A 13,705-nucleotide genomic window follows, 5' to 3' on the forward strand; every position below is an offset into this window, starting at 1 on the left:
CCGCCCCCCATGGGGAACTGTCGGGAACAGTCCCGCAAGTTCACCCAGCCGATGTGGATGCCCCTGCTAGATTATAGCTTATCACGTCGGTATGGGATGACTCGAGCTGGGTACTATTGCCGTACGACTCGGCCTTTTTCCCCCTTGACAATGTGGTAGTCCGAATACCTGGCAAGCAAGACAGAATTCTTCCGGTCTTGATCGTCACCCGCTTGCTCGAGTGCTACGAGTTGACGCAAACTCGAGACCTTCTGCGACCTCTGTACTCTCTCTCCCTCTCCAGTATTACTCACGTCTAGAGATACGACGGGCAACTCGAGTCTTCCCTACCATCTCTCCCAAACCAACAAGGTGGCTCTGCGCCACACGGGCCAACGAGAGAGCAGACTGATCTACGCTTGAGGGTTCTTGGTGTCTCTCAAAACCATAAGACGATGCAAGCCTGTGATTAGAGTAGCCTCAAGGCCCAATGAATGACTCGATGGCCTATCCTACTACCCAATTCAAGTTGCCCGCGCGCCTCTCGCCTCGATTGGACATCATACGGTCTACATACAACCTACTACAGACCTTTTGGCGACTTGGTATCGACCCATCAAAGGTGCTGTGATAATCCACCTCAGGTAGTCTGGCAGCAGATTGCTCAAGGTGTAGTTGAGTCTGTTGGATCTTGTTCATTATCAACCGTCTGTTGTAAGTGGTGCTTCCTCTGCATCACTCTGACATTGTTCGTTCCACGTACGTAATTAGCTTGAATGTATACGGGTGAGATTTTGTTTCTCAACCACATACGTCTCGGCAAACTCTTTTCGTCATGCTTGCCATATCTTCAAACCATTCAGTTTTCGGGAGACAACATATGGAGCACATCAGCTGATGAGCCTTGGAAAAGCAGAGCAGAAGGGGCAAGTAAAGGAAAGTTCAAAAACAAGATCAAAAGGAGAGTGATTTCTCACACGGAAGCTCCCATGCATCAAATCCGTCCTGTAGTCAATCGTCCAATCAAGCCGATCTCCAGGAAGCAATTTGAAGAGTTGGTCTACTGTGGGTGATTCTACGGGGAAAAAAAGAATAAACATTGAAATTCACAATAGCTGGGTTATTTGCTAATCTAGGTACTAAGAAAGTCCCGAGTTCCCAAGGATGCATGTCCAACTTGTGCTGGACCTGTCGCATATAAGAAGGACGATCATTTCCTCCAAGAAAGGCTCTAAAGGGCCGAAACAGACGTAAGAGGCACATCAAGCGAGCCTTATATACACAAGGGTCATGGTGAACGAACAAAGCCGTCGGTCGAATCAGCAACTCTTTTGCCATAATAACAGCAGGCCTTGGAAATGCCGACTCTATATGAATAGAGAGCACTTTGTGAACCTGATCTATACTTACTGTCGACCAGATTCCCACCACTTGCTAAGCTTTGTTCAACACCCTCCATCCCTCTTCCGTGACCGTTCATATACGACTACGTAGGCACTGTCGAATAGGGTGTCACAGTCTCGAGAGGTACGGCAAATACGCTTCATGGTGCTACTATCTTATGTCGGGTATTCATAAGATTGAATCTGTCGCACTTCAGGTCAACATCCTGAGAAGGACAACAATAACATCGCCTCTCATCCTTCGTAGAGTCAACATGAAGCCGTTACATCTTCCAGAAAGGAAAAGTAGGCGGCAAACAGGGCTACATTAATGTCCGCAACAACACCAAGTTGAAGAAACCGGCCTGATTTTGCAACATAAGACTATTACTTACACTCGTAGAACCTGGAAGCTATTTAAGTCGGAAAAATCACGCCAGGAGCCAGTATCGTGTAGAGCAAGCGCGCCATGAAACTTATCTTGCCCGTTTCAATTGTGATTACTGGCCTGGTAGATATATAAAACGCCATCCCCGAATCCCAGGCGTAGTCCGCGCTTCTCAACGAGCGCGCTCTTCTTAAATAAGTATACCACAAGCGGATGAATCCTACGTAGGAATACGCTCTGCGGAAAAAAACATTGAGCCCCATGAGTCCGTCCTTGCGCCATCGCTACAACGATCAACGAGCGTCCCAAAACAAGTGTTGACACGACGAATCCCACCCAAGAAATATCGCCCTAACACGATCTCCGCCACCCACGTTTCCTCTTTGCTTTTCTCACCAACGGGAGCTCTTTTGACCCCTCACAACTCTCCTCTTCTAAACGTCTTTGCCTCGTATCTTGGAGTACAATACCGTATCGAAAAAGTTGTAGTTGGGGTCCAATTCGCAGAATGGGTGTTGAGAAAGCAGGACATCTGCTGTAGGCCGCTCCAGTGGGTTTCTGTCGGAGGTTAGTCATGTTTTCGGTCATTATCTGTAGTTAGACTTACACAGTGAAACAGTCCAACATGAAGGCGATGGCCAACGGACTGATTGTTTCCCGAACCTCATCAGGAATAGGCGGTGTCTCGCCGTTGGCAATCTTGTAGATGGCACCTACAGCTTCCTCCTTGGACCAGGGTCGTCGACCAGCGAACATCTCCAAGACGACGCAACCCAAACTCCAGATGTCAACCTTGGCACTGTATCCCTTACCCTCAGAGCGGATGACCTCTGGTGCCATCCAGAAAACGGAGCCCTGCATCGAGTTCGACTTGTCATTGCCGTAAATGTTGTCCGTCTTCTTTGAGATACCGAAATCCGAAATCTTACAAGTCCCGTCGAGGTCTAACAAGATGTTGTCGGCCTTCAAGTCACGATGCAGGATACCTTCTCTGTGAAGATACGCAAGACCAGAAAGCATCTGCCGGGTAAGCGACGAGACAACAGACTCCTCAAACTTGCCATGCTTGCGCAAGCAAGACCCAATACTGCCACCAGAAATGTACTCTAGGAAGATACTGATGGAGGTCTCTTTACGCTCGCATCCAAGGTATTGCACAATGTTGACGTGGTCGAGATGCTGCATGGTTTCGATCTCCTGGTCGAGAGCGGCCACTAATTCACGCATCTTGGCCTTGTCGCCCTGTGCCGCTTTGGGATTGACCTCGACTTCCTTGACAGCCAAAAACTCTCCAGTCGTAGCATTCATACCGAGATAGACACGACCGTATGTACCCTTGCCGATGAGTTGACCCTTGAACCACCGAAACGTGGTCTGACGCTTGGGAATGGTGTCCTGGGGAATCTGCGGCATAACCATACTGCCTCGCTGATCGGGCCGAATTTGCACAATGTTGGCGTTGAACATCTTTGTGCTCTTTCTCCTCATGAGTGCTGATGTATTCTGAGTAGACTGGCCAGGTTGTGTCGTTGTCGTCGTGGTGAACCGCTTGTTAGCCTCGTGAGCGCCGCGGGCAACCTCACGAATGGATTTCATCCGGCCCAGACCGCCCGAGCGTCGAACACTCCTTTGTGCAACCGACGCGACCGACACAGGGCGCTCAAGCGCCTTGAGAGTTGACTCATCCGATCCAAGTGTGTCGTTGTCGTTGTAGAACGATCGATTGTTGGAAATAGCCGCACGAAGACTCGGTGGTGACTGAGGTGGTGCAGGACGTTTAGAGGCTTCCCTCTCCTCTCCTTCAGCAATGGGAGACGGAGGGTTGGCTTCCGCTTCGCCCTCTTCAAGTACGGGTTGATCAAGATCCAAGTTGGGGAAGAAATCGTCGAGGTTGTTGATGAGGGCGTCAGTGGTCGGACGGTTGGCCCATACATCCTTCTCAACGAACGACTTCCTCCTGCTCAATTTGCTGTCCTCCGACTCCCAACCCTCAGAACCGGGCGTGTTTGGAGTTCTGCGTGAACTCTTACCGCTCCTCGCACTCATGAGAGCATCCTCCTCCTCACCTTCTGGGGTTCTGTTATTGCCACTGCCCAACGACTTGGGAGAGGTGAACGACACTGAAAGCTGTTTTCCCTTAGATCTAGACGTGTTCACAGTCAAGTTTGGCCGCCTATCGGTCGATTCGTCAGGCGAATCGTCGCCATCAAAGATGCGAGTAATCTTTGTCGGTTTGGGTTTGGCAGCCGCAATCGGAATTGCGAACAAGCCGTCATCCGAGTCGTCCCCTGAATCATCACCTCGTTCTGGCGCGGGTGGTGGAGCTGGTTTCTCAAAGCTGACCTCTGTTTCAAGGAAATCAAAGTCCGGCCCATGAGACTTGCGACGATGAGGCTGGGGTGGTGCACTCGGAGGGATTTGGGGCGGGTTCATGGAGCTGGGGCTGATTTCTCGCGAAACAACTCTGTGTACTGCTTGTTTTGCTTTAGCTGCCATTCCTTTCTCAGATTGCCTCCTCGGTGTCGGAGTACCCTCGGGAGAGTAGTCAGGCACAAAGAAGGGCATGTTCCCGCGACTCCATGTCAGAGTGCCGGGTGAGCCAGACAACGCCGATTGAGGGCTTTCTCGGCCCGAAAACGACTTTCCAAAGTCAACAGATGAAATAGCTCCCTTACCTCGGTCTGAGTATTCGTTGCCTAAAGCTGGTTGCGATGACACTCGGTTGGGCGACCTGGACATCCGGTTGGCAGTAACACCAACTGCGCCGAGGCCTCTGCCCATACCCACAAGTGCTGCACCAATCCCGGCGACAGGCTGGCTCGAAGACTTCTTCTTCCGGTCTCCGTTCTGACCGGGGAGCTCCATGTCCTCAAAGAGAGTCGAGGGCCGGCGCGGCGCAGGAGCACCATCAGCAGATGTCCGCATTGAGTGCCCCGTCTTCCTACTTAACGAGTTTGCTTTCAGCAAGGTTGCTGACGGGTCACTCGGCGGCGCCGGAGGCTTCCGTACGGGAAACAGCACTTCCGGCTTCTTGTCCTCGTATGGCGACTGGCGTGGTTGATCAAAGTCGACGGTTCTGCCGTGAATACCATACGGCGTAGTAGCGCTCTCTGGCGTATTACCGGAGCCAGCAACTTTGCGCCTCTTTTCTAGGTACTCGCGCTGCTTTCGCTCCATCTCGGCACGATACTCGTTTGCTTCTTGGGCAAGCATCTTGTCATCCACCCTTTCGCCTGTCATGGTATTTTGTCGCGACGTTGGCGGAGAAGAGCTAGACCTTGTCCGCGACAAGCCGTTCAGTCGGTTGTATGCCTCCTCATCGAGTGATGTATGTGTTGGGTTGCCATTAGCGTGGCCAGGGCCTTGAGGTGCATTTCCGCCTTGACGAATGAAGAATTTGAGGGTTCCCGTCGCGTCGGCCCTATGCTTGCGATTATTCAGGAGTTTCTGGTCATCGAGAGGGTTCTCATGGTTGAATTTGCCAAGCTCAGTGAGGAAAATCTGAGAATTTGTGGCATCCATCAAACCCAAATTACCACAGATGATGAGGCGAAGGTCCATGGCCGACTCGACCTCAGTAATGTCGCACATACGATAATTATATCCGTCCATGGTGGCCAGTGCAAACATTCTGTTCGGGCCAGGACGCCTAGACTTGGCCGTGTCCTTCTCATGAACGTCAAAGCTGGATCCAGGCCGAATATCCAGAGATACTTCGCTATTGTTTCCAAAGCGGGAGCCAAAGGAATGAGGCTTGAAGCTGAGTGCTGGAGAGGTTGGCGATTCCATATCGTCAGGACTTGGAAAGCCGTCTTCCTTCTTTTGCTTATTCTTCCTCGACAAGAAGCTGAGGAAGCTCTTAGAATCCTTAGCAGAAGATGGAGGCTCGGTACCCGCTGAACGGTCACCGGTGGACTCCTGCGGTGACGGACGCCCTCCATCCTGACCGTGGCGCCTAGGTTCGCCGTTTCGGGTGGCTTGAATTATATCTGCAATGTTCATCCCACTACGCAGCATTTGAGTGGCTTCGGGTGGGATACCCGACCCGTAAATGGCAGCGTTGGAAGACACAGAGTCTGTGCTATTTCTCGACCTGTGTCCAAACTTGGTTGAATGTGGAGAGGCTGACAGGTTTCCAGCGGAAGAAGGAAACAGTGATGCACTCTGAGGATTTGGACTGCCGTTTGGGCTGTCGGTCCGTAAGGGGGGTGGACGGAACGTGCCCTCGCCGGACTCGCTGGCATTTGGGCTTTGCCGGCGGGTTCCATCAACATCAATTTGCTTCAAGATGTTCCTATGACTTGAATCTGAACTCATGGTGCTGTTCGGAGTCGGCATTGTCGTCGATCTTGTTTGCGAATATCGACGTCCGCCAAAACCAGGCCCTGGCGCTTTGATAGGCGTCTGCCGTCCATCAGTCTTTGGGTGTTCACCCACACGGGTAATCATACCCACGCTGGGAGATTCTGCTATATCCGTCCCAGCGCTAGGTAAGTTATTGCTGTGGCTGACGGACCCTTTCCGGCCATGCGACGAGACTTTGGACGGGTCGACCGGCCGGCCGGTCACGATGCTTCTTACGAGACGTCGCATTCTTTTTCCTTCTTCTCGCTCCCGCGGCTGATCCCAACCTGTCCCGCTGTTTGTACACTCGACGGCTAACCTCGGGTACACTTGCTGGTGCATCATACCAAAGTTTCCCCGACCACCATGCATCATACCGAGCTCGAGGAAGTGAGCACCATGCAGGTTAAGTCCCTTGAAAGTCTCCTGCCAGTCCTTGGAGAATTGATTTGTAGCCAGCCACAGTAACACCTTGTCCAACGGCCATTGCGCCACCAGCTCTGGGTGGATGCTGGAGGTAGTCGTAGTGGCATTCGAGGTCGTTGACATGCCACGGCTGTGCATTGCTTGGGTGTACAACCTGTCCCTCCCTCCTGACATGTCGTCTTGTGGTGTAGTCATTGCTGTATCGCCACTGGTCTGGCTGTTGGTAGGCCATGAGCTCTGGGAGGTTGCCGAGAATGTGGCATTTTCGTCGAAGCCGCCCAAGCCAGGTATTCCAACCCCTTCGCCGTATGTGTCGCCTTGTGGTATATAGGTCGCAGACATGACATGTTCGTTCGGTGGAGGCGGAGGCGGTATCGACAATGTCGTGCCCGTCGCAACCTGCGCATGCAACTTTGGGTTATAGGCCTGGTGTTGTCCCGGCGGGGGAGGTGGCATGTTGAAGCCGCCACGACCATCGTACATGCGCCCAAAGGCGCCGTGCCATGGCGCCTGACCAGCCATTGCGCTTCCAGGCGGTGGGCCTGGCGGCGGTGGGAGCATCATCCCACTGCCTCCCGTTGCGCCAGGAGCAGAGGGGAATCGTGGGGGTGGAGGAGGTATCGACATCATGTTGCTCATTTGGCCTTGTACGGGCGGCGACATGGGCGGCGGTGGAGGAGGGACCTGGAATGGTCTTGAGGGATCGGCCGACGAGGCATGTCGTTGGGTGTTTTGATACATTGCCGACGGGGGAGGCGGGCCAGCTCTGGTAGCTGGCCTTGCGGGATCGAGCCCGAGTCGAGGAGTAGTCGGGGCGGAGCTCGCAGTCGAGGCCCTCGGACGAAGACCGCTGGCGGAGAGAAAGTTGGGGTTCCTCGGCGGAGGATACGGCGAGAGAGCGCCCTTACCGTTGAGACTTTGAGACGGGATCTTGGGTGTGGTTGTGGTCGTCGAGGTATGGCTGGGCAAGTCGTTGACGTTAAAGACGAGGCCGTCGAGATTGTGTATTTCGTCTCTGGATCGAGGCACAGATGGGAATGGGCTCGAATTTCGGTCGTGGGTATCAGATCTGGTCGCAGAGCGCTGGCGCGAGCTGGTGCTCATGGTATGCCAGGTATGGATGGTATGGGTACGCGGCACATGGCAGGGGGTGGTGGTGTGGGCTGGTGGGCTGGTGGGCGCGGGCGGGCCTTCAGACCGTAGTCATGTTGCGGTAAGGCGGCGACCGTCGCTGTATTGGCACCGGGACGTTATGCCTACTATCGTGGTGGTCGTCTTAGCGAGCAGCTGCTTTGGGAGTTGACTCTCTTGGGCGTCCTAGGAATCTCTGGAGGAATTCGTCAGGTTGGAGGAATGCGGAAAGAAGAAGACAAGGACGACTGAATGGAGACTTTGGAGAGGGGTGGGTGGTATGTGAAAGTAAGGTAACAGCCGTTCGAATGTCTTTCAGCTTACGGATGTGGATAGGCAAGGCACCTAGGTTGTGCAGAGGCAGACCAGACAGTAAAGACACACCCACGGAGCAGACAGTACAGAGTAGCGCGCTTGAGAGCAAGCCCCAGGGAGCTGCTGTGGATGTGATGCTGGAGGTTGGAGGCTGGGCCGCGACGAGGTGCGTCTAAGTCTTTGTGCTAGTGTCGGCAGGGTATCTGTACAACTAGGTACCACCAGCGGCAGCAGAGCAGATGGGATGAGACTGGTCGAAACTGGCGCAGATGAGGACGTTGGCTTCGGCTCTGGCGTGCGTTATCCCACGCAGCTTTGGCGGGGGCGGATGTGCCGTGCAGATCTCCGGGCCAATGAAGGCAACGTGAAGATGTGACGAGGGGCTGCGGCAACGACCTTTGCGCAGGATGGCAGAGTGCGACTCGCAAGTTCCAACTACCTTGGCCGGCAAAGAATATTGTGTGAGCTTCGGCGCAGTTTTTGATGAGACAAAGAGGCAATTACGGGTAGAGATGTGAGGACCTGGGGAGGGTCGCCGAGTCGTCGGGATTTGAACGGGTCGGAATCGGTTTGTAGAATGTAATCAAAGACAATGTTTCTATGTCGTGGTGTGTTGTTCAAGTCGAAGGAGTGGCAATGTAATAATTATCTTGTTAGGTACTGGCAGCAGAGGCCAAGTCACGCATGCGCAGTGCAACCAAAAGAAGATTGAAGCACCCCGCAGACCATTGGTCAAGAAGGGATTTGCCTGCCTGATTGATACACCTTCCTCGAAGCATACAAAATAGGCACCCAAGGTACGTCCTCACTACCAAATGTAACAGCTTTAGATACCTTACTGAGCTACCTACCTAGGTGAAGTCGCGTCTTTTTCGTACAGATCCATCAGGTTCGTCCAGGTTGAGGGGCTCTAGGTACTCTGCTCCAACTCCCCAAAGTCAGCTCGCCAAACCCAGTTCCAGCCTCAGCACAGGATTCAAAAGGTAAGACACACCCACTCCCCGAGAAGGTAGCTAGACCCAGACCACCTACCTGCCCGCGACCCGACGCAGGGCCCCGCCTGTTTCATTTGGGCCTTCCAGGTTTGCAGGGGGCCCGGGTAGCGGGTGCCCACCTCGCGCTCCTACCTCTCTAACACGAACAAACTCATTTTAACCTGGCCCCCCCGCCCTTTGGACAACATTTTCCAAATTGAACTAGTTGAGCGAGATTTCATCACTCGGTTGTATCCGTAGGTTTCAATGGAAACAAAGAATCATTTCTCAAATACACAGAAAGGGGCTTGCTGTATGTATGCACAACTACCTTATCAGATGCGGCATGCTGGAGTAAGGTACCTCTATTGCTCATCTTCGCTCAATCGGCTGCGTGCCACTTACATGCCCAAGTGTCAATTACAAATACAGCATATCGGAAATCTCAGCATCGTTCTCAGCAAGTCTCTTCCGAGACGACTCGCAGCAGCCAGGGCCAATTCCTCAGCTCTTACGGATACAGCAGCACGATGCACAAGCGCTCCTTCCACCTCCCGCCGGCAGACCGACGCACCGGTGAGTGAACCGCCATTGTCGCAAAATGCAACCAGCCGCCCGGTTTGACTCGACGTCTCATTCGCCAGAATCCGACAAGCGCCAGCACAATCTCTCCCGCTCTTTCTCGACCCCTCGTCCTCCCTTTCCCGGTTTAGCGTCTGCGGTGCCTCTCGCCCTTCTAACCCTAGAATGGGGGGAGGAAATCTAGATGTCATTTCAACGGTAGGTACGGACAGCCTGCCGCAAATGACTCCACCCCAGGCCGGCCTGAATCCCGACCCCCGGTCCCGCAGGATCATAGGTCGATCACCTTTGAACGTTCTCAGCCTCGACCTTCAAAGGAAACCCGAGTCTGCGCCGGCAATCTTCAGTCGACATCACTGTTAAAGTTAGGTGCTTATAGTATCCATCAGTGTCTCACTAAGAAGAACCACTCGCGTACCTCACCTCTCAGCCAGCCAGCCCTATAATCATGTCGCCCAGCACAGCTCATCCATCCCTCTCAACGGCCAAATACTCCGTACTGAAATCCATATTTACCTCACTTAGAGCATCTACTATTATCATCTCCTCACCGGCACCGTTCGTCAAACGCCGGCCAAACTGCCCAGCTGGTCGACGTCATCCCCCACCACTGAAACCAACGTCCACGAACATCCAGGTCATCGACGAGACATACGTGTGCTGCAATCAGGTTCTTCTGTTTCCATGATACGACTCTAACACTCCCCTGAGATCTCCCAACCCCATTCGATTACCTCATATCGCGAGCTGGCAGCATCGTGACGGGGTCTTTTACTAGATACTTTGTGAGAACCGCTCACCCGCTGTACGCTCTACTGGCCACCGCCACCGTCCACGGCCATCTCAAAACCACACATTTGAACATACACTTGATGAAAAATCCACACAAACTCTCTCCAAATAGCTTCAGGAAATTCGCTACTAAAGAAAGAACTACACAGAGGCAAGCGAAGTAGCCAAAGTTTCAACGGTTTAGCAAACCTTCAGCTAGACAACTACCGTTCACCCTTGCCAGAGACCGGCAAACCAATTTTACGGGCCTCCATGTCGCCGCCGCCGGGTGCACGAACCACAACCGAGAGCCGACGCAAACGCACGTCAACGCTGCATCAGCAGCATGAGACGTCCCGGTGGACACCAGCGAGAAAGTTTAAATGCAAACTGCCTTACTGTACCTGCTGCCAAGATTAGTTAGGGGGCCAAGTAATAGCTAAGCGCAAAGTTAGCTCGACAACATGCGTGTCATCGAGACCCAGTCTTGCTAGAGTAGTCTAAAACATGGGACGGATCCGCAGGATGTCGGCTCGTATTGCCTCACTCACTTAATCAGGACACTTCATAGATTCGGGAAAAGGTGAGGCCACTCATCATCATACACACAGCCATGTAGAACGAGCAGTTAGCAAAAGAGTGAAGGATAACTGCGGAACACTGTGTTTAAAAATAAAACAAAATAAAAAGTTCTCCATTAACTCCTTGACAGCCAGAGGGGTGCCTTGAAAGCACCACAATCCTCCGGCCTTCCTGTATATAACACAAAATACAATGTTTGTAATAAGCACCTCTTGACCATCACACCATTGGGCTTGCATGCCCTGTTCGTATAATTTCGGAGGACTACAACTCTTGTCCCGGCAAAAGAAGCCACAACGCACTCTCACATTACGCTGCAGTTGGCGTAATTCTTCTGGCACTGCTCCAGGTATCCCATATCCTCCTCGGACCCTTCCACAACATTGTGCTGCCTCACCAGCCCCGTGACCCTAAGCGTCTGCTCCCCGTCCGCGTGCCACCATTTGAGCTTCTGCACCAGCGGACCCTCGTCATCGTCCATGCTGATCGCCCACTTGCCCGACGATACCTCGACTGTGCAGTTGTCCTGCGGGTAATGGAACTCGGGCAAGAACACCACCGTCGGCGCGGTCTCGGACGGAGGCGCCGCGGCCTTGAGTTTGAGCGTGAACGTGCAGCTGCGCAAGTCGAAGCCGTACTCCTGGACGTCGCCGGCAACGACGACGGGGGACGGCCGCACAAAGGCCTCGGCGGCGCGAAGGCCGGGCGCGTTGGTCAGCTCTGGGTCCTTAAACGGCGCGGATGAGATCGACGGGTTCGTGATTGTGCTCTGAAGGTTTTCCGGCGTGACTGTCGACTCGTCGGGGACGTCTCTGCTTATGGAATTGCGCTTGAGGTCTGACGACGGGTTGGGTGATGGGCTGCGAGGGAGAGGTGAAATGGGTAGTGTCTTGTCGTCTAGTGAAAAGACTGACAGATCCTCGCCGTTCCAGAGATCGCCATGCTCATGTGTATTCTTATAAGGACGTTAGCCGGCATGTGATCGCTTTTGAGAGATGAGATGCTTACCTTTGCGACGTAAACCCACAAACAGTGGCCCTCCATACCCGAACCTTCGGCACCAAAGTAGTTGGCATCCAAGGCGGCTGACTGATCCGAATAATCACCCGTTTTATACGCCTTCTTGTTACCCATATCGTATGGAATACCGAATTCTGTCATAACGCATGGATGGTTGCCCATCCTATCCAGACCTTCTTGCCGCAATGATGCAAGCTGATCTTTGAAGCAATTTCGAATAGCAGTCTCACCGACCTTGACAGAAAGCGCCTCGTGCCAGTATCGCCCACGCAGTACGCCTACGACGTCCACGTTCCATACTCTGTTCCAGCGCTTTGTCATAAGAGTGATACCATCGTACCAATGCGGAGAGAATGCCATCATCGGATCATCGTCTGCAGTGCCCTTAATCTGGGGTGGTAGCTCGAGTGTTGGATATTGCATCAGCATGATGCAATTCTTGTGGATGGGCCGAATGGCGTCTCTGTATAGACGATACGAGTCCATAAAATACGTATTAGTAAACTCCGGGTGGTCGATGGTCTTCCCGGTATTGGGGTTCTTGGAAAAGTAGTCTTTCTTGACCAGGGTATCGGTCTTGGTGTCCCAGATACCGTGCTGAGCCCAGATGCACTCCCCAAGCTTCCAACCCTCGTCTCGCCTCCAGCCGTATCTCGAGTCGTCGTAGTCAGCGGGCAGCCAAGCCATCTCGCCGTGGGGATCAATCAGCGAGCGGCCGACCTTGTACGGGCCCATCCCACCCATGTCCCACGTTTCTACCTCACAGGCGCGGCCGGATCCAGTCAGGAGAGTCTGCCAGATTGTCGGGCACGATCCCTTCTTCAACTTTTGCGCGTTGGGGATGACGGCGATATCCTGGTACCCGACCAGACCACAGCCCGGCTCGTTCATGCTTTCCCACCCGATGACGACCTCGTTTTCGAGGTCGCCGGCTTCGTGTATGCGCTTCGCAAGGTGCGCGCAGGCGGCGACAAAGTGGCCCTGCAAAAAGTCCTGGATATTGATGCCGTTGATGATGCACTTTGGTGCGAAATCCCTGCCGCCAAAGTACATGGTGAAGATTGTCGCGGCTGCGAGGCGCCAGTAGTTTGTCGACCAGATCATCTTGGGAAACTCTTCGGGCTTCGGGTATGTGTTATGCACGATCGCGGCCTCGGTTGCGGAGAAGCTCTGCGGGTTGAGGCCGCAGGCGTAGATAGTCCACATGGGGGCGCCAGAACCACCACAGAACCTCGACCACTATTAGATCCGTTAGTATTCGAAAACCACACGGTGTGACGGAGCAGTCAGACATACCACGTCCTGGTGGGGGTCCATGAAGATGTAGAATCCGTACTCTTTCGCTATCCTCAGGATCTCAATCGTATGCTGGATCCATTCCTCATCATATCGTCCCGGACCGGCGGCTTCGATGGCCTCCCAGGTGAAGACGTAGCGGATGGTGTTGTAGCCGTAGCGCTTTATCCTCGAGAAGTGGACATGAGCTTCCTCTTTGGGAAAAGGACGGTTGTGGAACTTGACATTGTCGCCATCGAAGAAGTCGTTGCCGATATGCGAAGGCTGGTCGGGCTCGCTGGGGAGCTTGGCGTCGGCGGCGACGTTGAGGCCTCGAAGCACGACTTGCCTACCGTAGCCATCGCGGAACTGGCCGTCTTCGATGGTCAATCGTAATGAAGACATGGTAAGGGGTTGTGTTCTTGTGGTTTGGCGGTGCTTCTCGTTTGCTCTGCCGCCAAGATGGAATGACGATGTCCTGGAAGGTTGGGAGAAAGCAGTCTTGCGGGTTTCGAGATAGGAGAACACCCAAGACT

The 13,705-nt window shown here is 53.5% G+C and overlaps 2 protein-coding genes across 2 annotated transcripts; both read right to left on the bottom strand.

Annotated features, from left to right (window-relative positions):
• Positions 1-2,183: 2,183 nt before the first annotated feature.
• Positions 2,184-7,623, bottom strand: CORC01_03527 (uncharacterized protein; the record flags this gene model as incomplete). Its single annotated transcript, XM_022615176.1, has 2 exons — positions 2,184-2,307; positions 2,357-7,623. 2 exons carry the CDS (start codon positions 7,621-7,623, stop codon positions 2,184-2,186), a joined length of 5,391 nt encoding a protein of 1,796 aa, XP_022478354.1.
• A 3,555-nt stretch (positions 7,624-11,178) lies between these two features.
• On the bottom strand, positions 11,179-13,574 carry CORC01_03528 (glycoside hydrolase family 5; the record flags this gene model as incomplete). Its single annotated transcript, XM_022615177.1, has 3 exons — positions 11,179-11,829; positions 11,883-13,133; positions 13,191-13,574. 3 exons carry the CDS (start codon positions 13,572-13,574, stop codon positions 11,179-11,181), a joined length of 2,286 nt encoding a protein of 761 aa, XP_022478355.1.
• Between the last annotated feature and the right edge of the window lie 131 nt (positions 13,575-13,705).

The sequence above is a fragment of the Colletotrichum orchidophilum genome, assembly GCF_001831195.1.
Source record: "Colletotrichum orchidophilum strain IMI 309357 chromosome Unknown Scaffold_21.1, whole genome shotgun sequence".
Lineage (NCBI taxonomy): Eukaryota > Fungi > Ascomycota > Sordariomycetes > Glomerellales > Glomerellaceae > Colletotrichum > Colletotrichum orchidophilum.